This window comes from Aristolochia californica, unplaced genomic scaffold, assembly GCF_029961685.1.
Source record: "Aristolochia californica isolate CCGP_79_NKW_82.1479 unplaced genomic scaffold, dmAriCali1.0.hap1 SCAF_5, whole genome shotgun sequence".
Taxonomy (NCBI): domain Eukaryota; kingdom Viridiplantae; phylum Streptophyta; class Magnoliopsida; order Piperales; family Aristolochiaceae; genus Aristolochia; species Aristolochia californica.
In genome coordinates, this window is record NW_027182214.1 from 5,850,845 (window position 1) to 5,877,534 (window position 26,690).

Genomic DNA, 26,690 nt, shown 5'->3' on the forward strand with positions numbered 1-26,690 from the left:
TATATGGGTTATGTGCCATCATCGATGTGAAGAGGAACATAAGCATACAACCTTGGGTTTCCTATTCCTTCGAAACAGGAACTGTTTGAGGTTCTACTTGTTGAGGTAGAGGGCCTATCCTGTTCGATGGAAAAACTGGATCTAGTGTTTGTGATCACTAGTTTTCCTTCTATCTCCTTTATGGTTTTTCGGGAGAGGAGAACGTGGCTGGGTGCCAAAAGTTGGACTACCCATTCTGTTGGCCATGTTAACTCTCTGGGGTCGAGTTCTTCAATGGTCAAGTTATCAGAATAACCAATATTTTTGGCTAATTCTGTGAGTTTCTTTGAATCTTTAACTGGAACCTTTCCAGTTTTGATTCCTCAGGCTACTATGCATACAAGTATGCGCATAATTCTTCTTCCTGGTTGAATTCCATTTTTCGACCAGTAATCTGTATAGATTTTTAGGGACAAGTTATCTTGGATGTGCCTGTCTTTTAAATCTATTTGTAGATTGGGCCATGTTGTAAAGGATATTGGGCCTAATCCAAAGTTAGCTCTAACTCCTCCGAGTAGGGCTTTTTCAAAATTATTCTTCACAGAGTTATCTACTATAGCTGCTATGAAGGGTAAATTCTGATTGATTCGTATTAAAGGGTCTAATCCTATAAGAACTAGTCTATAATGGACATATTTAAATCTTTTTAGCTTAGCTAAGTCAGATTCACTTAATAATCTGTAGCAGAAGGTACTTGAGTCGGTATCCTGTATTTCTACAGATAGTTCCTTTTGGAAGACGAAGAATTTCTTTTGGAACTCAATCCAATCTTTGTTGTAGACTTCAGATATCCTAGGGATACTTATTGTCCACTTTTGTCCATCCTGCATAAGATTAGGATGTTCATCGTATTTTCCCTGTCTTTCATGATGTATATGAACACTATTTTGGAGAGAAGTACATTCTATTCCTATTTCTTCAGACATTTAGGAATTTTAGATGAGTTGAGGTCTGTTCTAATTTTTGGAACAAGATTTCAATCAGTCGTTCCAATTGATACAAAGTGATGAAAGGCGAGATGTGTTGTATAACTAATTCCCTTAATTCATGATTTTGAGTTAAGGAACAGATGTCTCGTATAAGACGATCTCTATCTGTTCCTTGATGAGATTTTACAAAAGCTAGAGAAAGGTGGAGATGAAGAAGATTGAGAATCGACAAGCTTTGCAAGTCACCTTCTCCAAGCGGAAGAAGGGACCGTTCAAGAAAGCTGAGCAACTCTCCCTTCTAACCGGCGCTTCCATCCTCATCGTTGCCTTCTCTCCCGCCGGCACGCCCTTTGTCTTCGGAGACGAGGGTTTGTTGCAACGCTATCTCGAAGGCGAGACGAACATCCCAAATGCGGTGGAAGACGAAGAGCATTTCTCCTAGGACAACATCGACTTGGAGCAATGCACCGTTGATGAGCTCGAGCTTTTGATCGCCAATATGGAGGAGGAACAAGCCACAATACTGGAGCTCGCAGACGAATTGAATGCGACCAAGCCGGCCTTAGGGCAACAGTTGACGTTGGAGGCTGCACCTGCTGCTGTAATTGACGGAGTGGAGGCTACCCAACTGCATCACGATCTTGAGATATTTCTTATGGATACCGAAGAAGAAGGAAATACCTCATCCGAGATTTCACTACCATCGGAAGATTTCTTTAATGATTTGCCGCCACTGAATGTCTTCGACTACTACCTGGATTCATTCCTGCGTTGATGTTGGTTTTTTTAAATTTTTATACTGTTTGAATGCTCACCATTTATGGGTTCTGGCACTGTATTTATGTGTTTGACACATTTGGTTTTTTATTTTGTAGAGAGATGATTATACTTATTCTAATTAATTGACTCTCAAAACTCTCTTTGGGATTGAATAATAATTCTTGCTCATTTTCGGGAAATTTTCTCCCTCTTTCACCGTTTACTTCCTCTTTAATGCATTTACTTCATGGCAGCTTGTGTATTGGGAGTGGATGAAGGTTTCTGTAAATCTCTTGCCCGTCTGGAGACTAGAAGAGATGTAAATTAGTTTATATTTTTCTTAAATCAAAGGTAGAAGACGATTATTAACCCTAAAACCTATCCAAAAATCTAAAGTCCAACACTAGAAATTGCATCAAAATGGACACCAGAAATAATCGACCTATCTTGCACAAATTAAAACTTGTATAGGTACTGGGAAAGATCTGGACAACCAAATTCATCCCAGTTCTGAATCCGAGACAATCACCGGATTCAGATTGCGGGACCCCTATTGAGGAGAACCGAAAACTTAATCCTTCGTAATTGTAAACAACAATTCATGTTTTTTCTCATTTCAGACGTGTCAGAAAATATACCATAAATTACAGAAAATACAGGAGATAAGAGCTTCATCTTCCTGACATCAGCTATGGCAAATGGTTAATTAGTGGTTGCATTAGTCTAGAAAAAAAAAGACAATGTAAAGTTGAAGATATTTCTGTACAAAAAGGATTTTCTTTTTCTTTTTTCTCCTAGAACAGATGAGAATGCCTTGAGGATAGCTGCAGCTTCTACCAAATACCAAAGACATGGCATTGGTGTTATACAGAGTGAGCATCATAAAGACCAAAAACCCTGGGTTTGGGTTTTGGGTGGGTGAAGAAAACACCCATATCTATTCAAACACCCACTCTGAATAATCTCCTTGACTCCACCATCACGAGCATGATGAGGTACATAAATGAAAATTGGTCAATGGATCTCCTTGAGGAACTCCCTCAAAATTTTCAAGATGTAATTTTTACTGTCTTTGGACATACATTAAGGAATTCCTACGAGGTGAGGATACGAGACCTCACCATGTCACAGAGAGGACATGGAAATAGTGACTCATGTTTTGAATCCCAAGAAGGGAACCTTCTCTCGGCTCACCACTACTGATATTTTCTGGTTGATGACTATCTTCTAGAGGGTCCCTCTGGATTATGGATATTTCATGGCCGATAGGATGGCCGATATAGTTGTTAACTCAAAGGCGGGCATTCTACTATTTGCACAAGAGATTACCATCACCCTTCTCCAGAGTGGCATAGACCTCTCGGATGAGGTTTCTATGGACATGACAAGGAAGATGTCCATAAAGAGAAATCAAAGTTGGAAATTTTTGGATTTGTCAAGTGGTGTGGACAGTGGATTCATTAAGAAAATATATCCAAGGAGAAAACCCACAATAAGCCACTTCAAGAGACGAGATGAGTCTCGAGCCTCTCGAGGAACAATAAGAATTTGCAAAGGGGAAAAGAATGGAAGAGGGTGCATCACCGTCTACTGATCAACTCTCTACTCTTGTAGAAGTCATCGATGATGTTCGACTTACTCAAGTAACAATTATTTCCCGCCATGACAAGACAACACGACTGCAAATGATGGAGCAGCAGTTTGACATCATCCTCAGTCGACTTCCGCCTTCATCCTAGTTGACCATAGGATCCACCCTTTTTTTTCCTCCCGTGTACATGAGGATACTTATATGTTTTTCGTTTGATACTTGTACACATTTTGTAATCATTGGAACTTCTTTCTAGCGTACGAAAGTGTAAAATTCATAAAAGCACTTTGAATCAAAAGGCACATGCAGATAAAAATAAAATCTTAGTTTATTTTAGATAGTTTGATTTGTTAATGTAAATATGTATATGTAAAGGGGCATACTTGTCTTTATCGTTTGTCCAAAGGTATACATGTAAATTCCCCTCTTCCTTTTTGAATAGGGTTTCTGATGAACCCGTCAGCTACTTTGTATTTTCGGGATTCTGAGTTTCATAAGGAAAAACTCTCTAAAATCAGAGAGATTTACATGGTATCAAAGCGGAAAATTGAGCGATTTTGCTTCGATTTTGCAGTCTAAGTTGATTTAGTTGTTCTCGCACTAGAAATGTTTTTTGTTTTGCTCGATTTGCGCTCGTTCTGCTCGTCTGCAGTTTTCGCGCCGCTCATCTGCTCCTTGTCCGGTGATCTCTGGTGCTTGAAGACGCCTCGCCGCCCCGTAAAAGCTCTGTTGTTGGTTGAATCGATGTTTTGGTGTCATCCGAGGTCGGTTCCCCTCTATTTCTGCGTTATTTGTGGTTTGTATTACTTTGTTTTGTCGACTTATGGTGCTAGCTTGTGTGGTCTCTATCTATGGAGAGCATTACGGGCTCACGGGATTCTAAGAATCCTTCTGTTGGTTTACTGTTGAAGTTTATTGATTTCAGAGTTTTGGAGTGGGTTTGGACAGTAGCTCTATGTGGTTGTTTGAAGTTCTCGTGTTTCTATTTTTTTGAGAAAGTGTGGTATAGATTGGTGTTTGTGAGGGAGGTTGATTATAGTGGCTGGGTTAAGAGTTGGTTTTGGTCTTGTCACTGCCTGCTCGTGAATCCTGACTGGTGCAACCATCTTCTATTGCTTGTGGCACTTTTGCTATTGGACTTATAGTTTTACGGATTCAATTAGTCATGATTTGAAGGTTATCTTTGTCCGGTTAAATGGGAGTAATTACTCTCTTTGGAAGTTTGTCATGCGAAATTTTTTAGTTGGAAAAGACTTGTGGGATTACATTGATGGACAAATCACTGCTCTAGAACCTACATCCACTGACTTCATCACTTGGATCAACAACTCCGTGGATCCGTCTATCAGTTTGCAACTTTTGAAGTATAAGACTACAAAAGAAATATGGGACTATTTGGAAACTCTGTATTAACAGACAAACTTTGCCAAAAGGTATCAGATTGAGACAGAACTGCGGTCCGCTAAGCAAGGTGATCGTACAATTCAAGAATTCTACTCCTTTATGACACCTTTGTGGGATCAACTATATATGATGGATCCACCCTCCTTTCGGAAGCTCCCTGAATACACCAATGCATATGATGATCGCAAGCTTACCAATTTTCTTATGGCTCTTCGCAGTGATTTTGAACTGATAACAGGATTTATGATCCATAGAGCTCCGCTACCCACCTTGTCTACAGCTGTATCTGAATTGTTGGCTGAAGAAACATGGTTGAGGTCTTTGGGTGGGCTTTCTTCCAGTAAGACATCATCACCTGATATGTCACAGGTACTTGGTTCTGGAACACACTCTCATACTCATCAGTCATCAGGGAAGCCTAAAGTGCCAGTTCCACAATATGAATGTTCCTACTGTCATGGTAAAGGTCATTGGAAACACCAGTGCCCCTCATTGCAAAGCAACAATAAAAATCAAGGCAATTTCAAACCTACACAACATCATGCCTCTAGTCGTCAACATCAAGGCCATTTCAAATCAGCACCACATCGTATCTTTAGTCGTCCACCACCACATAGATGTTTTCGTCCATCTGCTGCCATTGGATCTTTGGATTATTCAGATGCATCTTTTGCACCAGCTCCCCCCAGCATTCTACGCCTGATCTCTCATCATTAGCTGCCGAACTCACTCGCATTCTTGGCAAGTCGTCTGCTCCCAGTACTCAATTTGCATCCCATGCAGGTATGTCTTGTTCTGCTGGCTCCAGTGACACTCACAAATGAATCTTAGATTCTGGAGCCACACACCATATGACACCCCATTTGTCTCTTTTACATGATTGTGTTAAGCCTTCACACCCAGTTAACATCCAAGCTGCAAATGGCTCTCCCATGCCAATAGCCTTGGTTGGAACTGTCACTCACCCTACTTGGTCTTTGTCTGATGTTTTCTATGTTCCCCATCTAGCTGTTAACCTTCTTTCAATTGGCAAACTTACTGATTTAGGTCTTATCATTACCTTTGCTTCTGATCATTGTCTTATACAGGATCGCAAGTCCGGGAGGCAGATTGGGATAGGCCATGGAGAAGGTGGTCTTTACTTGCTTGATGATTTAAAATTGCCAGCATCTCTACATGTTTCTAATTTGTCAGTTCAATCCATGTTGCAAGATTTACTTTCTATAAATAATCCTTTTTACTTATGGCATACTCGTTTAGGACATGTTTCTGCTTCTCGTTTACAGTTTATGATCACACACAATATGTTGGATTCTACTATTAAATCTTCCCCTCTTAGTGATTGTGTTGGTTGTAATCTTGGCAAACAATGCCATTTACCTTTTACATTAAGTCACTCGATTACTTATTCTCCTTTTTATCTTGTTCACTCTGATGTTTGGGGCCCTGCACCTGTATCCACTAAAGGTGGGGCTCGCTTTTATGCATTACTTGTCGATGATTTCACTCGTTTCTCTTGGATATTTCTTATGCATCGAAAATCAAATTTTTATTCTATTTATGTTCAATTTTGTGCTATGGTACGAACCCATTTTTCCATTGACATTAAATTTTTTCGCTTTGATTCGGGTGGTGAATATATGTCATCTTTATTGAATGATTTTCTGAAGTCTGAGGGCACTATTCATCAGTTGTCTTGTCCTTATACACCTCAGGAGAATGGTGTTGCAGAACGTAAACATCGTCATCTTGTTGAAACCGCTCGCTCTTTACTGCTCCATGCCTCTGTCCCTTCTGAATTTGGGGGGGAAGCCCTTCATACTGCCACTTATTTGATTAATCGTATTCCTTCATTTATTTCTAGCAGTATCTCCCCTTTTGAACGGTTGTATGGTGTTCGTCTTACCTATGAGCACTTGCGTGTCTTTGGCTGTGCATGCTTTGTCTTATTACCCCCTTCCTGTCGCACTAAATTGTCTGCCAAATCTGCATTGTGTGTTTCTTGGTTATGGTTTTGGTCAAAAAGGATACCGATGTTACCATCCTAAGTCTGGTAGACTTTTTGTTTCTCGCAATGTTAAGTTCTTGGAACAGTTCTGTTACTTTCGGATTCCCTTGTCTACTCCTGGTTTGCATGATACAGAATTGTTACACATTGATCCCTTTGTATCTGATGAGCCCCATGATGACCAGTTAATCACTCACCATCCGTCCACTGATTCACCCCTCCATCCAGAGGTTTCCTCTAGTCTGCCTTCACAGCAGTCACATGCAGGTACTGACTTACCTTCTCCCATGGCGCCTCTCCCTCTCGACTCTCTGGACTCTGGTGATCCGCATCTTGCCACCCCTCGCGTTTCCACTCGTGTCTGACGTCCCCCTCAGATGGTGAGTGAGTTATTATCAATATAAATGATAAAAATTACTTAATTTTATAATATCCGTATTTTTAATTTTTTAATAGATAAATTCTCTCTCACAAATTTGAAATCAAATATATCGTTAAAATCCTTAATTTATATAAATACAAAAGAGGTTATTTTACATAAAACTATTCTGATAGATTTAATTTTTATAAGATTAACTCAGATAAATATTAACATTTTTAAACTAATAAATAATACGTTAAATCAAGATTTTTTAATTTAACTAAATATATAAATTAAGAGTACCGAGAGTTCTTTCTACCGTACGAAAGCATAAAATTCACAAAAGCACTTTGAATCAAAAGGCACATGCAGATAAAAATAAAGCCTTAATTTATTTTAGATAGTTTGATTTGTTTAAAATAAATAATTTTAACATGTTTCAAATTAAAAAATAATTTTAACTTTTTTTAATTTATTAATAATTTTTATAAATAATTAGTTGCTTAAAATTATTTATCAATATAAATGATAAAAATTACTTAATTTTATAATATCCATATTTTTAATTTTTTCATAGCTAAATTCTCTCTCACAAATTTGAAATCAAATAAATTGTTAAAATCCTTAATTTATATAAATAAAAAAGTCGTTATTTTACATAAAATTACTCTGAAAGATTTAATTTTTATAAGATAAACTAAGTTAAATTTAAAATTTTTTACACTAATAAATAAATTTATTAAATTAAAATTTTTTAATTTAATTAAATATATAAATTAAGAGTACCAAGAGTTCTCTCTAGCATAAGAAAGCGTAAAATTCACAAAAGCACTTTGAATCAAAAGGCACATGCAGATAAAAATAAAATCTTAGTTTATTTTAGATAGTTTGATTTGTTTAAAATAAAATGATTTTAACAAGTTTTAAATTTATTAATAATTTTTATAAATAATTAGTTATTTAAAGTGATTAATCAATATAAATGAAAAAAAAATCAAAATTTCATAATATCCATATTTTTAATTTTTTAATAGCTAAATTCTCTCTCACAAATTTGAAATCAAATATATTGTTAAAATCCTTAATTTATATAAATAAAAAAATATTGTTAAAATTACTTAATTTACTAGGTGCAGCTAATATCATTAAGAGTATATGACCATCTTAGGCGCTCGTCCACACAATTAATCTTAGGATTTCACTGTGAATAGTTCGTGAAAGAACCCAAAAGTCTCCAAGAAATGGTAAATGCAGATGGTTTCTACTTATTTAAACAGACCTTTCTCAAGATTCAATCCCCCATCATTTCGTATTAAAGGGTAAGAAGCACTGGTTAGCAATTCTTCCTTCCTTGAATTAACTTCTTAAGCTCAATATTTTTAACATCTATCAGTAAATGGAGAACTAAAGAGATCTAGTTTGCTTCTGTCCTGAGATGCATCAACATAAGTCCAGACATATCTTATACACTGATTAATAACTGATTTCCAGGAAAGCAGATGAAGGGACTCACCAACAACATGTTTTGTCATAATCTTTCATGGAGAGTCAGTGAGTATACTGTATTAAGTGATATTGACTTCAGTAGAGACACTCCAGCAACCATTCGATGCAAATATAAGTTTGTCAAAGTATAATATGTGAGAACCAAGGAGTGCAGCTACTGTACCTTGGTTGGCGCTGTTGTGTGTTGGCAACTTGGCACTGTCTTTCGTCTTGACACAGTTCTTGCTGCTTTGAGCCTGTTTGTACAGTGGTCCATGTCCATCATTACTGGTTTCTCCATTTACTATCACACCATCCAGTCCAACTGTTATTTCATTGGATCCGCAGCTCTCCTTTTCTTCTCCTCCCACATCATCTTTCTTCTTGGTATTGAACGAAGCTTGATGACTGTAGTGAGTTGCTTCTTAGATCTTCAACAGAGGATTCTGGCTGGCAGGTTGCCATCCACCTCTCTAACCAGCTCCATCCCCAAGTTGGGTTGCCTGGAGTCTGATTGGGCTTGTTTCTTTTTGGATGTACAGGTTCTTAGCAGTCAACAAGTAGAACATTTGGATACTTGAGTCTTTACTCTGAACATACAGAAATTAGAGTCGATAAGTCGAAAATAAACAGATCAGTGTCCTTGAGAAACCTAGACTTACCTGTTGTGAAAATGCATAAGCCAATGCTCTCTCACGCCTTGTTGTTGCCTCCTGCCTGTGTTGGATTCTTAACTTTGCTATATTGCTACTCACTGTGCTGTCGTTCCATTCTTCCTTTGCATGGCATCATTCAAGGTGAACAATTTTTCTAAAAATTCAATTTTCTTTTCGTTCATTTGTTTTTGACAATCACGCTAGTCTGAGTTGAAATACTCAACTGGTCATCTTCTCCTACCTGTTAATTTATTACGTATTGGATATAAATAAAAAAATTCTATTAGACAGAACTATTCGATGGAGACAATTCCAAGTTATGGCTACTTCTAGAGTGGCAATTTCAAAAGTACCATCAGCTTACCTGTCGGCAGTTCCTATCTGTTAGATCCCAATATATGTGTTGACAACTTGTTTATATGCCTACTACAGAAATCAGATTTCTCATTTCCTAGTATGATTGCTTATGTTATGAGTTCACTTCAATTTACCCAAGTATTATTTAAGAGGAATAGAGACTGAACTTTTCATAATTAAATGATAGTTTTACATGTGGTTCGACAAAATTTTGATGTCATACTATGAAATATACATGCAGAACTTTCCCTTTAAGGTCTCAAGCAGGCAGTGTAGTTTCAATTTACATGTACATGTCAGTTTCAAGTGAGAAGAGTTGGCATGTGTAATACCTTCTGCTTGGAGATTTGGGTTTTGGACTTCTGATGTACTCGAGGATGAAAAGGGGCAGTTTCATGTATTTTTCAGTTGAAGCACCAGTTTCGACTTCAACTGATGTGCCTCCAGACTCGGTGAATGGTTTGCTTTCTTCACTACTCTCCCTTTTACAGAACCCTCTGGTTTCTTGGAACTGACGCCTGGCCTGATAGAAAGACAGCAGCAAAATGGCTTTTCAGAATCACCCAAGTAAAGTCACTAAAAAGAAACCCTTGACTTGAAAATCCAACAAGATCAGTTAGCCTCATTGTGGATAGGTGAAACTCTGAAAGTCTTGAGTCAGCCACTTCTTAAGGGCATGCCTCTTGATGTTAGACCATCAGAATTTCTTTTCCAAGAGGCTATTTCTTTCAGCATGACTGTCAACCAATTGCCCAATTTAAGAATCATGCTGCATAATTTCTATTGGATTACATCATTTATGATGCTAATACCTAGATGGCTTTTGTAGCTATTAGTAGATACAATGTTTAGGAAGCATAAGCAAACCAGAATGCCGACTGGATAACTATAGCTGCATCATCTTTCTGTGAGCATCTTGCTTGGTTGACGTCTTCTCTTTCTGTAATTTGTTCTTCATAAGATTCAGACTGTATTTCTTGATGAATTTCTTCATCCTTTATTGGCTCTGTTGTGAGTTGCCTCGGAACTCCTTACAGAAGCAGAATCCTCCCCTGCAAGAACTGAATTTACTTCGTCCACTCCCAACTCTTCTTGTCCATCGCAATGCTCTTAATCTGCTAAAATCAAATAAATATCACTCTATTTAACATAAAAATGTGCCAAGTAACAAAGTCTACAATGTCAGAAAATCTTCAGTCATATGAAGACAAAAACTACAGAAACAGGACAAATGCTCCAAAAGTTCGGTATAGACCTCACAGTTAGAAACAGCCGGAAGATTAAATTCTTGACTCATTTTCGTAAGATTTACCGGGCAAAACTACTCATTTTCTCTTGTGCAAGATCCCGTCAGTTATTATCCGGATTTTATCAACGGTTTCAAGCTACTGCAAGACAACTCATTTCCTACTGCCTTCCTAGATTTTTTATCACACAAAATATATGAAATAAACGGTAAAGAAATCAGTTGATCTGCTATGTTATTTCTTTAACAGAGAGAAATTTTCAGCGAGAGCAGAGAAAGAAAAAAAGTTAAAGAATGGGGATGGGAAAGAGAAAGCTGGAGATGAAGAAGATTGAGAATCGACAAGCTTTGCAAGTCACCTTCTCCAAGCGGAAGAAGGGACTGTTCAAGAAAGCTGAGCAACTCTCCCTTCTAACCGGCGCTTCCGTCTTCGTCGTTGCCTTCTCTCCCGCCGGCAGGCCCTTTGTCTTCGGAGACGAGGGTTTGTTGCAGCGCTATCTCGAAGGCGAGACGAACATCCCAAAGGCGGTGGAAGACGAAGATCCCTTTGTCTCCTTGGACAACATCGACTTGGAGCAATGCACCCTTGATGAGCTCGAGCTTTTGATCGCCAATATGCAGGAGGAAGAAGCCACGATACTGGAGCTCGCGGACGAATTGAATGCGACCATGCCGGCCTCTGGGCAGCAGTTGACGTTGGAGGCTGCACCTGCTGCTGTAATTGACGGAGTGGAGGCTACCCAACTGCATCAGGATCTTGAGATATTTCTTATGCACACCGAAGAAGAAGGAAATACCTCGTCCGAGATTTCGCTACCATCGGAAGATTTCTTTAATGATTTGCCGCCACTGGATGTCTCCGACTACTACCTGGATTCATTCCTGCGTTGATGTTGGGTTTTTTTAATTTTTATACTGTTTGGTTGCTCACCATTTCTGGGTTCTGGCACTGTATTTCTGGTGTTTCACACGTTTGGTTTTTTATTATGTAGAGAGATGATTCTAATTAATTGACTCCCAAAACTCTCTTTTTGGGATTGAATAATAATTCTTGCTCATTTTCACCCTTTGCTTCTTCTTTACTGCATTTACTTCATGGCTGCTTGTGTATTGGGAGTGGATGTAGGTTTCTATAAATTTGTTGCCCGTCAGGAGACTAAGAAGAGATGTAAATTAGTTTATATTTTTCTTATATCAAAGGTAGAAGACGATTATTAACCCTAAAACCTGTCCAAAAACCTAAAGTACAACACTAGAAATTGAATCAAAATGGACACCAGAATTAATCGACATATCTTGCACAAATTAAAACTTGTATAGGTACTGGGAAAGATTAATCTTGCTGACTAATAAATTGTGGGCAGTCCTCTTCTACATAATTGCACATTTTATTTATTTTATTCACTTTAGGTCTAACAAATAAAGATTAATTAATCTCTACGCATTTCTTAGTAGTAGTGCTGACATGTCTAGGCAATACATGTATCACTGCAGTGTCTATGTATTCATTAATTGGTTGACCAGAAGAAATCATGTAGCCATCCTTGAATTTCATGGATTTGGCACGATGGGCACCTCACCATCGCAGTTGTAAAAAATTGACGTTTTTCTCATTTCAGACGTGTTAGAAAATATACCATAAATTGCTGAAAAGATAGGAGATAGAGTTTCCATCATCCGGACATCAAACTTGACAAATGGTTAATTAGTGGTTGTATTAGTCCAGAAAAACAAATGTCATTCTAAACATATTGTTATTTCATTAAAACTTTTTTATTTTGAAAGACTATATATCTATCTATTTCTAGCTATATATCCATATTATCTAATCTAATATATACGTTAATGGAACAGGGGTCAAGTTTTTCTCATAAACTAGCCGAGATGGCAAATGCTCCCTGCCCCCTCAGCCTCTTAAACAAACGAGAGTCGAAAGATAAGAGGAAGAGAAGCTCGTAGAGAAAATCGATATCGTTAGATGGAAATCCATATTTTGGCACTATCTTCCTCCAAGAATCTCGATGCATGTCCAAAGGTGAATGAGGATTTTTACAGTAGAACGCTCTATGGAGGAGCAAATGAAGATAAAGACATCTCATGACATCAGTAATCCTCAATCCCCTTTAATTCTGGTAGCATATGCCAAATATTTTGCTAGCTGCTAGGATTTTTTCGATCGAGGCGTGCAATCAAGCAAGCTCGAGCAATTCCATTCTTGCCTAACTGCGGCCAAGACTTTACTTTGCTGGTACTTTTTCCATTTGCGGCCTGATTTCAGCTACAATTTCCATGACAAAGGAGTCTTGGGACTTGGCTCACTGTAGCATGGATTATTGTACAGTAGAATGCTCATTGTGAGTTTCTTCGTCCCTCTTCTTTTCATCTTTCTTTTGTTTGTAAGACTGAAGGGAGCTCTTAGATTTGACAAAGATTCAATTATTGAATGAATAAAGATAATTATCAGGTGATTTTTTGGGATTTCCTTTAAAGTTCAAAAGGCTGAACAGTAAAAGAAACATGGAACCAAGGCAGCAAAGCAAGAGAAATGTATGGAGTAGGATATTTTGAAGTAAGAAGACTTTCTTTCGCCTCTCTTTATGTTCTCTTTTTTCCTTAATGATTTTGTTATGCAACTTGTGTTCGACATAAATGAGAGAAATTTTTACAACAAAGTATGAGAGGATGAATTGAACCACATTTTACATTGATTAGTTTATATTTTTGTTAAATCGAAGGTAGAAGACGATTATTAACCCTAAAACCTATCCAAAAATCTAAAGTCCAACACTAGAAATTGCATCGAAATGGACACCAGAAATAATCGACCTATCTTGCCCAAATTAAAACATGTATAGGTACTGGGAAAGATCTGGACAACCGAATGATCCCAATTCTGAATCCGAGACAGTCACCGGATTCAAATTGCAGGACCCCTATTGAGGAGAACCGAGAACTTAATCCTTCACACTTGTAAACAACAATTCATGTTTTTTCTCATTTCAGACGTGTCAGAAAATATACCATAAATTACAGAAAATACAGGAGATAAGAGTTTACATCTTCCGGACATCAATTATGGCAAATGGTTAATTAGTGGTTGCATTAGTCTAGAAAAAAAAAACGACAATGTAAAGTTGAAGAAATTTCTGTACAAAAAGGATTTTCTTTTTCTTTTTTCTCCTAGAACAGATGAGAATGCCTTCAGGATAGCTGCAGCTTCTACCAAATACCAAAGACATGGCATTGGTGTTATACAGAGTGAGCATCATAAAGACCAAAAACCCTGGGTTTGGGTTTTGGGTGGGTGAAGAAAACACCCATATCTATTCAGACACCCACTCTGAATAATCTCCTTAACTCCACCATCACGAGCATGATGAGGTACATAAACGAAAATTGGTTAATGGATCTCCTTGAGGAACTCCCTCAAAATTTTCAAGATGTAATTTTTACTGTCTTTGGACATACATTAAGGAATTCCAACGAGGTGAGGATACGAGACCTCACCATGTCACAGAGAGGACATGGAAATAGTGGCTCATGTTTTGAATCCCAAGAAGGGAACCTTCTCTCGGCTCACCACAATTGATATTTTCTGGTTGATGACTATCTTCTAGAGGGTCCCTTTGGATTATGGATATTTCATGGCCAATAGGATGGCCGATGTAGTTGTTAACTCAAAGGCGAGCAATCTACTATTCGCACAAGAGATTACCATCACCCTTCTCTAGAGTGGCATAGACCTCTCGAATGAGGTTTCTATGGACATGACAAGGAAGATGTCCATAAGAGAAATCAAAGTTGAAATTTTTTGGATTTGTCAAGTGGTGTGGATAGTGGATTCATTAAGAAAATATACCCAAGGAGAAAACCCCACAATAAGCCACTTCTAGAGACGAGATGAGTCTCGAGCCTCTCGAGGAACAATAAGAATTTGCAAAGGGGAAAATAATGGAAGAGGGTGCATCACTGTCTACTGATCAACTCTCTACTCTTGTAGAAGTCATTGATGATGTTCGGCTTACTCAAGTAACAATTATTTCCCGCCAAGACAAGATGACACGACTGCAAATGATGGAGCAGCAATTTGACATCATCCTCAGTCGACTTCCACCTTCATCCTAGTTGACCATAGGATCTACCCTTTTTTTTTCCTTCCATGTACATGATTATACTTATATGTTTTTTGTTTGATACTTGTACACATTTCGTAATCATTGGAACTTCTTTCTAGCGTACTAAAGCGTAAAATTCATAAAAGCACTTTGAATCAAAAGGCACATGCAGTTAAAAATAAAATCTTAGTTTATTTTAGATAGTTTGATTTGTTTAAAATAAAATAAATTTAACATGTTTTTAATTTATTAATATTTTTTATAAATAATTAGTTATTTAACATAATTTATCAATATAAATGATAAAAATTACTTAATTTTATAATAACCGCATTTTTAATTTTTTAATAGCTAAATTATCTCTCACAAATTTGAAATCAAATAAATTGTTAAAATCCTTAATTTATATAAATAAAAAAGAGGTTATTTTACATAAAATTACTCTGATAGATTTAATTTTTATAAGATAAACTAAGATAAATTTAAAATTTTTTAAACTAATAAATAAATAAATAAAATTTATATTTTTTAATTTAATTAAATATATAAATTAAGAGTAGCGAGAAATCTTTCTAGCGTACGAAAGCGTAAAATTCACAAAAGCACTTTGAATAAAAAGGCACATGCACAAAAAAATAAAATCTTAGTTTATTTTAGATAGTTTCATTTGTTTAAAATAAAATAATTTTAACATGTTTTAAATTAATAAATAATTTTTACAAGTTTTTAATTTATTAAATTTTTTTTATAAATAATTAGTTATTTAACATAATTTATCAATATAAATGATAAAAGTTACTAAATTTTATAATATCTGTATTTTTTATTTTTTAATAGATAATTTCTCTCACACAAATTTGAAATATAATAAATTGTTAAAATTCTTAATTTATATAATAAAAATGAGGTTATTTTACTTAAAATTACTATGATAGATTTAATTTTTATAAGATAAACTAAGATAAATTTTAAATTTTTTAAACTAATAAATAAATCAATTAAGACTACCGAGAGTTCTTTCTAGCGTTCGAAAGCGTAAAATTCATAAAAGCACTTTGAATCAAAAGACACATGCAAATAAAAAAAATCTTAGTTTATTTTAGATAGATTGATTAGTTTAAAATAGAATAATTTTAAAAATTTTCAAATTAATAAATAATTTTAACATGTTTTTAATTTATTAATAAAATTTTAAAATAATTAGTTATTTGACATAATTTATCAATATAAATGATAAAATTTACTAAATCATATAATATCTGTATGTTTAATTTTTTAATAGCTAAATTCTCTCGCACAAATTTGAAATCAAATATATCATTAAAATCCATAATTTATATAAATACAAAAGAGGTTATTTTACATAAAACTACTCTGATAGATTTAATTTTTATAAGATAAACTAAGATAAATATAAAATTTTTTAAACTAGTAAATAAATACGTTAAATTAATATTTTTTAATTTAATTAAATATATAAATTAAGAGTACCAAGAGTTCTTTCTAGCGTACGAAAGAGTAAAATCCACCAAAGCACTTTGAATCAAAAGGCACATGCAGATAAAAAGAAAAACTTAGTTTATTTTAGATAGTTTGATTTGTTTATAATAAAATAATTTTAACATGTTTTAAATTAATAAATAATTTTAACATGTTTTTTAATTTATTAATAATTTTTATAAATAATTAGTTATTTAACATAATTTATCAATATAAATAATAAAAATTACTTAATTTTATAATATCTATATTTTTAATTATTTAATAGCTAAATTCTCTCTCACAAATTTGAAATCAAATATATTGTTAAAATCCTTAATTTATATAAATACAAAAGAGGTTATTTTACATAAAACTACTCTGATATATTTAATTTTAATTAGATAAACTAAGATAAATATTAACTTTTTTAAACTAATAAATAAATACGTTAGATTAAGATTTTTTAATTTAATTAAATATATAAATTAAGTGTACCGAGAGTTCTTTCTAGTGTACGAAAACGTAAAATTCACAAAAGCACTTTGAATCAAAAGGCACATGCAGATAAAAATAAAATTTTAGTTTATTTTAGATAGTTTGATTTGTTTAGAATAAAAATTTTTAGTTGGAAAAGACTTGTAGGATTACATTGATGGACAAATCACTGCTCAGAACCTACATCCACTGACTTCATCAAAGAACATAAGAAGTGGTTGACTGAAAATGCAAAAATCATCACTTGGATCAACAACTCCGTGGATCCGTCTATCAATTTGCAACTTTTGAAGTATGTGACTGCAAAAGAAATATGAGACTATTTGGAAACTCTGTATGAACAAACAAACTATGCCAAAATGTATCAGATTGAGAAAGAATTGTGGTCCGCTAAGCAAGGTGATTGTACAATTCAAGAATTCTACTCCTTTATGACACCTTTGTGGGATCAACTATATATGATGGATCCACCCTCTTTTTCGGAAACTCCCTGAATATAGCAGAGCATGTGATGATCGCAAGCTTACCGATTTTCTTATGGCTCTTCGCATTGATTTTGAACTGATAAGAGGATCTATGATCCATAGAGCTCCGCTACCCACCTTGTCTGCAACTGTATCTGAATTGTTGGCTGAAGAAACATGGTTGAGGTCTTTGGGTGGGCTTTCTTCCAGTAAAACAACACCACCTGATATGTCACAGGTACTTGTTTCTGGAACACACTCTCATACTCCTCAGCCATCAGGGCCCATACTTGGTTCTGGAACATACTCTCATACTCATCAGTCATCAGGGAAGCCTAAAGTGCCAGTTCCACAAGATGAATGTTCCTACTGTCATGTTAAAGGTCATTGGAAACACCAGAGCCCCTCATTGCAAAGCAACAATAAAAATCAAGGCAATTTCAAACCTACACAACATCATGCCTCTAGTCGTCAACATCAAGGCCATTTCAAATCTGCACCACATCATACATTTAGTCATCCACCACCACATAGAGGTTTTCGTCCATCTGCTGCCATTGGATCTTTGGATTATTTAGATGCACCTTCTGCACCAGCTCCCCCCACCATTCTAAGCCTGATCTCTCATCATTAGCTGTCGAGCTCACTCACATTCTTGGCATGTCATCTGCTCCCAGTACTCAATTTGCATCCCATGCAGGTATGTCTTTTGTGGCTGGCTCCAGTGACGCTCACAAATGAATCTTAGATTCTGGAGCCACACACCATATGACACCCCATTTGTCTCTTTTACATGATTGTGTTAAGCCTTCTCACCCAGTTAACATCCCAGCTGCTAATGGCTCTCCCATGCCACTAGCCTCGGTTGGAACTATCACTCACCCTACTTGATCTTTGTCTGATGTTTTCTATGTTCCCCATCTAGCTGTTAACCTTTTTTCAAATGGCAAACTTACTGATTTAGGTCTTACCATTACCTTTGCTTCTGATCATTGTCTTATATAGGATTGCAAGTTTGGGAGGCAGATTGGGATAGGCCATAGAGAAGGTGGTCTTTACTAGCTTGATGACTTAAAATTGCCAATATCTCTGCAGGTGTCTAGTTTGTCAGTTCAATCCATGTTGCAAGATTTACTTTCTATAAATAATCCTTTTTACTTATGGCATACTCGTTTAGGACATGTTTCTGCTTCTCGTTTACAATTTATGATCACACACAATATGTTGGATTCTACTATTAAATATTCCCCTCTTAGTGATTGTGTTGGTTGTAATCTTGGCAAACAATGCCATTTACCTTTTACATTAAGTCACTCGGTTACTTCTTCTCCTTTTGATCTTGTTCATTCTGATGTTTGGGGCCCTGCACCTGTATCCACTAAAGGTGGGGCTTGCTTTTATGCATTGCTTGTTGACGATTTCACTCATTGCTCTTGGATATTTCTTATGCATCGAAAATCAGATTTTTATTCTATTTATGTTCAATTTTGTGCTATGGTGCAAACCCATTTTTCCACTCACATTAAATTTTTTGCTCTGATTCGGGTGGTGAATATGTCATCTTTATTGAATGGTTTTCTGAAGTTTTAGGGCACTATTCATTAATTGTCTTGTCCTTATACACCTCAGCAGAATGGTGTTGCAGAACGTAAACATCATCATCTTGTTGAAACCACTCGCTCTTCACTGCTCCTTGCCTCTGTCCCTTCTGAATTATGGGGAGAAGCCCTTCATACTGCCACTTAGTTGATTAATTGTATTCCTTCATTTGTTTTTGGCAGTATCTCCCCTTTTGAACAGTTGTATGGTGTTCGTCCTACCTATGACCACTTGTGTGTCTTTCGATGTGCATGCTTTGTCTTATTACCCCCTTCCTGTCGCACTAAATTGTCTGCCAAATCTGCATTATGTGTGTTTCTTGGTTATGGTTTTGGTCAAAAAGGATACCGATGTTACCATCCTGAGTCTGGTAGACTTTTTTATCCTCGCAATGTTAAGTTCTTGGAACAGTTCTGTTACTTTCGGATTTCCTTGTCTACTCCTGGTTTGCATGATACAGAATTGTTACACATTGATCCCTTTTTATCTGATGAGCCCCATGATGACGAGTTAATCACTCACCATCCGTCCACTGATTCACCCCTCCATCCGGAGGTTTCCTCTAGTTTACCTTCACAACAGTCACATGTAGGTACTGACTTACCTTCTCCCATGGCGTCTCTCCCTCTCGACTCTCTGGACTTTGGTGATCCACATCTTGCCACCCCTCGAGTTTCCACTCGTGTCCGACGTCCCCCCTCAGAGGTATTGTCCATCTTCATATTTGTTTTCTTCCCCCTATTTGACCTTTTTGTCTAAGATTCACTCTTTTGTTGAGCCTAAGTCATACAAGGAAGCTGCATCCGATGCAAATTGGCGACAAGCCATTTAATGATGAGCTCACTGCCCTACACCAAATTGGTACCTGGGAGTTGGTTCAACTTCCTCCAGGTAAGCATGCTATTGGTTGTAAATGGATTTTCAAAATCAAAACTCAATCTGATGGTACACTTGAGCGATACAAAGCTCGGTTAGTTGCTAAAGGATTCTCGCAAACTAAAGGCCTTGATTATGATGAGACTTTTGCTCCTATTGCTCAAATGAAGACCATTCGTACCTTGATTTCTATTGCAGTAGTTCAAAAATGGCATCTTCATCAACTGGATATTAAAAATACTTTTTTAAATGGTGATTTGACCGAGGAGGTATATATCCAGCCACCACCAGGCCTTACTCACCCTGCTGGTTATGTTTGCCGTCTTCGACAGGCTTTATATGGTCTCAAACAGGCTCCTCGCGCTAGGTTTGCGAAGTTCAGTTCCTCCATGATTCGTCTTGGCTTTGTTGCTTCAAACTATGATTCTGCCATGGTCATTCGTAAAACTGTTGTGGGGCATATTGTGGTCCTTCTAGATGTTGATGATATGATTGTGACTGGTGATGATGAAGGTGGCATTGCAGACCTTAAACAACAACTCCATTCTCTCTTTGAAATGAAGGAACTTGGATATTTACGGTATTTTTTGGGTATTAAAGTTGCCTATTCTCCTTAAGGTTATATTTTGTCTCAATCAAAATACATCTATGAAGTGATCAGTCGAGCAAGATTGACAGATTAACGGATTATGGACTCTCCCATTGAACTAGGATTATGGACTCTCCCATTGAACTAGGATTATGGACTAGGATTTTTTCAATCGATGCGCACAGTCAAGCTAGCTCGAGCAATTCGACTCTTGCCTAACTGCTGCCAAGACTTTACTTTGCTGGTAATTTTTCCATTTGCGGCTTGATTTCAGCTACAATTTCCATGACAAAGGAGTCTTGGGACATGGCTCACTGTAGCATGGATTATTGTATAGTAGAATGCTCAAGGTGAGTTCCTTCGTCCCTCTTCTTTTTATCTTTCTTTTGTTTGTAAGACTGAAGGGAGCTCTTAGATTTGACAAAGATTCAATTATTGAATGAATAAAGATAATTATCAAGTGATTTTTGGGATTTCCTTTAAAGTTCAAAAGGCTAAACAAAAAAAGAAACAGGGAACCAAGGCAGCAAAGCAAGAGAAATGTACGGAGTAGGATATTTTGAAGTAAGAAGACTTTCTTCCGCCTCTCTTTATGTTATCTTTTTCCTTAATGATTTTGTTATGCAACTTGTGATCGACATAAAGGAGAGAAATTTTCACAACAAAGTATGAGAGAATGAATTGAACCAAATTTTACATTGATTTAAGAGTAGTATTTATACACAATTTATAACAAAAATCTCTTCATCCAAAAGGTACAAAAGATCCAACCTATGTCTACAAACTTCATAAAGTTGTATATGGTCTCAAACAGGCTCCATGGGCTTGGTATCATAAACTGCATCAATTTCTTGTGGGTTCAGGTTTCAAGAATTTTCACTTTCATACTGCCCTATTTACTCTCAATACTGGCAACCATGTTCCATTTCTATTGGTGTATGTCAACAATATTATCATTACTGGTAATAGTGATGATCATATTTCTCTTGAGCAAGATCCTATCAGTTATTATCTGGATTTTATCAAGGCTCAAACAAGCTACTGCAAAACAACACATTTCCTGTCGAAAAACCTAAAGTGCAATACTAGAAATTGAATCAAAATGGACACCAGAATTAATCGACCTATCTTGCACAAATTAAAACTTGTATAGGCACTCGGAAAGATTAATCTTGCTGACTAATAACTTGTGGGCACTCCTCTTCTACATAATTGCTCATTTTATTCATTTTATTCACTTTAGGTCGAACAAGCGAAGATTAATTAATCTTTATGCATTTCTTCGTTGTGGTGCTGACGTGTCTAGGCAATACATGTATCACTGCAGTGTCTGTGTATTCATTAACTGGTTGACCAGAAGAATTCATGTAAACATCCTTGAATTTCATGGATTTGGCACGATGGGCACCTCACCATCGCAGTTGTAAATAATTGACGTTTTTCTCATTTCAGACGTTTTAGAAAATATACCATAAATTGATGAAAAGATAGGAGATAGAGTTTCAATCATCCGGACATCAAACTTGACAAATGGTTAATTAGTGGTTGCATTAGTCTAGAAAAACAAATGTCATTCTAAAGTAAACCAAGGGTCATATTGTTATTTCATTAAAACCTTTTTATTTTGAAAGACTATATATCTATCTATTTCTAGCTATATATCCATATTATCTAATCTAATATATACGTTAATGGAACAGGGGTCAAGTTTTTCTCATAAACTGGCTGAGATGGCAAATGCTCCCTGCCCCCTCAGCCTCTTAAACAAACGGGAGTCGAAAGATAAGAGGAAGAGAAGCTCGTAGAGAAAATCGATATCGTTAGACGAAAATCCATATTTTGGCACTAACTTCCTCCAAGAATCTCGATGAATGTCCAAAGGTGAATGAGTATTTTTAATGTAGAACGCTCTATGGAGGAGAAAATTAAGATAAAGACATCTCATGACATCAGTAATCCTCAATCCCCTTTAATTCTGGTAGCATATGCCAAATATTTTGCTAGCTGCAAGAATTTTTTCGATCGAGGCGCGCAGTCAAGCAAGCTCGAGCAATTCGACTCTTGCCTAACTGCTGCCAAGACTTTACTTTGCTGGTAATTTTTCCATTTGCGGCATGATTTCAGCTACAATTTCCATGACAAAGGAGTCTTGGGAATTGGCTCACTGTAGCATGGATTATTGTACAGTCGAATGCTCATTGTGAGTTCCTTCGTCCCTCTTCTTTTCATCTTTCTTTTGTTTGTAAGACTGAAGGGAGCTCTTAGATTTGACAAAGATTCAATTATTGAATGAATAAAGACAATTATCAAGTGAGTTTTTGGATTTCCTTTAAAGTTCAAATGGCTGAACTGAAAAAGAAATAGGGTACCAAGGCAGCAAAGCAAGAGAAATGTACGGAGTAGGATATTTTGAAGTAAGAAGACTTTCTTTCGCCTCTCTTTATGTTCTCTTTTTCCTTAATGATTTTTATATGCAACTTGAGTTGACATAAAGGAGAGAATTTTTCACAACAAAGTATGAGTGGATGAATTGAACCACATTTTACATTGATTTATGAGTAGTATCTATGCACAATTTATAACAGAAATCTATTCATCCAAAGGGTACAAAACATCCCACCTATGTCTACAAACTTCATAAAGTTGTATATGGTCTCAAACAGGCTCCATGGGCTTGGTATCATAAACTGCATCAATTTCTTGTGGGTTCAGGTTTCAAGAATTTTCACTCTCATACTTCCCTATTCACTCTCAATACTGGCAAGTATGTTCCGTTTCTATTGGTGTATGTCATTAATATTATCATTACTGGTAATAGTGATGATCATATTTCTCTTGAATAAGATCCTGTCAGTTATTATCCGGATTTTATCAAGGCTCAAACAAGCTACTGCAAGATAGCTCATTTCCTAATGAAAGACAACCCGACTTCCTAGATTTTTTATCAGACAAAATAAATGAAATAAACAGTAAAATTTTTTTGCGTCTTTGTAAAGAAATCAGTTGTTTCTTTAACAGAGAGAAATTTTCAGCGAGTACAGAGAAAGAAAAAAAGTGAAAGAATGGGGATGAGACAGAGAAAGCTAGAGATGAAGAAGATTGAGAATCGACAAGCTTCGCAAGTCACCTTCTCCAAGCGGAAGAAGGGACTGTTCAAGAAAGCTGAGCAATTCTCCCTTCTAACTGGCGCTTCCATCCTCGTCGTTCCCTTCTCTCCCGCCGGCAAGCCCTTTGTCTTCGGAGACGAGGGTTTGTTGTAGCGCTATCTCGAAGGCGAGACGAACATCCCATAGGCGGTGTAGACGAAGATCCCTTTGTCTCCTTGGACAACATCGACTTGGAGCAATGCATCGTTGATGAGCTCGAGCTTTTGATCGCCAATCTGGAGGAGGAAGAAGCCACGATACTGGAGCTCGCGGACGAATTGAATGCGACCAAGCCGGCCTCTGGGCAGCAGTTGACGTTGGAGGCTGCAACTGCTGCTGTATTTGACGGAGTGGAGGCTACCCAACTGCATCACGATCTTGAGATATTTCTAATGGATACCGAAGAAGAAGGAAATACCTTGTCCGACTACTACCTTGATTCATTCCTACGTTGATGTTGATGTTTTTTAATTGTTATACTGTTTGATTGCTCACCATTTCTGGGTTCTGGTAATGTATTTTTGTGTTTGACACATTTGGTTTTCTATTCTATAGAGAGATGATTATACTTTATTCTAATTAATTGACTCTCAAAACTCTCTTTGGGATTGAATAATAATTCTTGCTCATTTTCGGGAAATTTTCTCCCTCTTTCACCGTTTACTTCCTCTTTACTGCATTTACTTCATGGCGGCTTGTGTATTGGGAGTGGATGAAGGTTTCTATAAATCTCTTGCCCGTCTGGAGACTAGAAGAGATGTAAAATAGTTTATATTTTTCTTAAATCAAAGGTAGAAGATGATTATTAACCCTAAAACCTATCCAAAAATCTAAAGTCCAACACTAGAAATTGCATCAAAATGGACACCAGAAATAATCGACCTATCTTGCACAAATTAAAACTTGTATAGGTACTGGGAAAGATCTGGACAACCAAATTGATCCCAGTTCTGAATCCGAGACAGTCACCGGATTCAGATTGCAGGACCCTTATTGAGGAGAACCGAGAACTTAATCCTTCGCAGTTGTGAACAACAATTCATGTTTTTTCTCATTTCAGACGTGTCAGAAAATATACCATAAATTATAGAAAATATAGGAGTTAAGAGTTTACATCTTCTTGACATCAGTTGTGGCAAATGGTTAATTAGTGGTTGCATTAGTCTAGAAAAAAAAAGACAATGTAAAGTTGAAGATATTTCTGTAGAATAAGGATTTTCTTTTTCTTTTTTCTCCTAGAACAGATGAGGAATGCCTAGAGGATAGCTGCAGCTTCTACCAAATACCAAAGACATGGCTTTGGTGTTATACATAATGAGCATCATAAAGGCCAAAAACCCTAGGTTTGGGTTTTGGGTGGGTGAAGAAAACACCCATATCTATTCAGACACCCACTCTGAATAATCTCCTTTACTCCACCATCACGAGCATGATGTTCGGCTTACTCAAGTAACAATTATTTCCCGCCATGACAAGACGACACGGCTACAAATGATGGAGCAACAGTTTGACATCATCCTCAGTCGACTTTCGCCTTCATCCTAGTTGACCATAGGATCCACCCTTTTTTTTCCTCCCGTGTACATGATTATACTTATATGTTTTTCGTTTGATATTTGTACACATTTTGTAATCATTGGAACTTCTTTCTAGCGTACGAAAGTTTAAAATTCATAAAAGCACTTTGAATCAAAAGGCACATGCAGATAAAAATAAAATATTAGTTTATTTTAGATAGTTTGATTTGTTAATGTAAATATGTATATGTAGAGGGGCATACTTGTCTTTATCGTTTGTCTAAGGGTATACTTGTAAATTCCCCTTTTCCTCTTCCTTTTCGAATAGGGTTTCTGATGAACCCATCGGCTACTTTGTATTTTTGGGATTCTCAGTTTCATAAGGAAAAACTCTCTGAAATTAGAGAGATTTCATGGTACCAAAGCGGGAAATCGAGCAATTTTGCAGTCTAAGGTGAATTGGTTGTTCTCGCACTTGAAATATTTTTTGTTTTGCTCAGTTTGCGCTCATTCTGCTCGTCTGCCATTTTCGCGCCGCTCGTCTGCCATTTTCGCGCCGCTCGTCAGCTCCTCGTCCGGTAATCTCTGGTGCTTGAAGACACCTCACCGCCCCGTAAAAGCTCTGTCGTTGGTTGAATCGTCGTTTCGGCGCCATCCGAGGTCGGTTCCCCTCTATTTCTGGGTTATTTGTGGTTTGTATTACTCTGTTTCGTCGACTTCTGGTGCTAGCTTGTGCGGTCTCTATCCGTGGAGAGCATTACTGGCTCACGAAATTCTTAGATTCCTGCAGTAGGTTTACCGTTGAAGTTTATTGATTTCGGGGTTTTGGAGTGGGTTTCGACAGTAGCTCTGTGTGGTTGTTTGAAGTCCTCGTGTTTCTGTTTTTTTGAGAAAGTGTGGTATAGATTTGTGTTTGTGAGAGAAGTTGATTATAGTGGCTGGGTTAAAAGTTGGTTTTGGTCTTGTCATTGCCTGCTCGTGAATCCTGACTGGTGCAACCATCTTATGTTGCTTGTGGCACTTTTGCTATTGGACTTACAGTTTTATGGATTCAATTAGTCTTGATTTGAAGGTTATCTCTGTCCAATTAAATGGGAGTAATTACTCTCTTTGGAAGTTTGTGATGCGAAATTTTTTAGTTGAAAAAGACTTGTGGGATTACATTGATGGACAAATCACTGCTCCAGAACCTACATCCACTAACTTCATCAAAGAACACAAGAAGTAGTTGAGTGAAAATGCAAAAATCATCACTTGGATCAACAACTCCGTGGATCCATCTATCAGTTTGCAGCTTTTGAAGTATGAGACTGCAAAAAAAATATGGGACTATTTGGAAACTCTGTATGAATAGACAAACTTTGCCAAAATGTATCAGATTGAGACAGAACTGCGGTCCGCTAAGCAAGGTGATCGTATAATTCAAGAATTCTACTCCTTTATGACACCTCTGTGGGATCAACTATATATGATGGATCCACCCTCCTTTCGGAAGCTCCCTGAATATAGCAGAGCATGTGATGATCGCAAGCTTACCGATTTTCTTATGGCTCTTTGCAGTGATTTTGAACT

At 36.7% G+C, this 26,690-nt stretch overlaps 2 protein-coding genes and 1 pseudogene across 2 annotated transcripts; 1 reads left to right on the plus strand and 2 right to left on the minus strand.

The window, feature by feature from the left end:
* Nucleotides 1-8,379: 8,379 nt before the first annotated feature.
* On the minus strand, nt 8,380-10,689 carry LOC137965164 (protein IQ-DOMAIN 33-like; annotated as a pseudogene).
* Nucleotides 10,031-11,596, minus strand: LOC137966296 (uncharacterized). The gene is made up of 3 exons (XM_068812876.1): nt 11,195-11,596; nt 10,457-10,704; nt 10,031-10,112 (listed from the first exon to the last, which is right to left on the minus strand). Exon 1 carries the CDS (start codon nt 11,583-11,585, stop codon nt 11,247-11,249), a length of 339 nt encoding a protein of 112 aa, XP_068668977.1. The 5' UTR covers nt 11,586-11,596; the 3' UTR covers nt 10,031-10,112; nt 10,457-10,704; nt 11,195-11,246.
* Nucleotides 11,597-23,517: 11,921 nt separating this feature from the next.
* LOC137965165 (MADS-box protein SVP-like) lies at nt 23,518-24,056 on the plus strand. Its single transcript, XM_068811544.1, has 2 exons — nt 23,518-23,704; nt 23,749-24,056. The coding sequence occupies exons 1-2, from the start codon at nt 23,518-23,520 to the stop codon at nt 24,054-24,056; spliced, it is 495 nt and encodes a 164-aa protein (XP_068667645.1).
* Nucleotides 24,057-26,690: the final 2,634 nt, after the last annotated feature.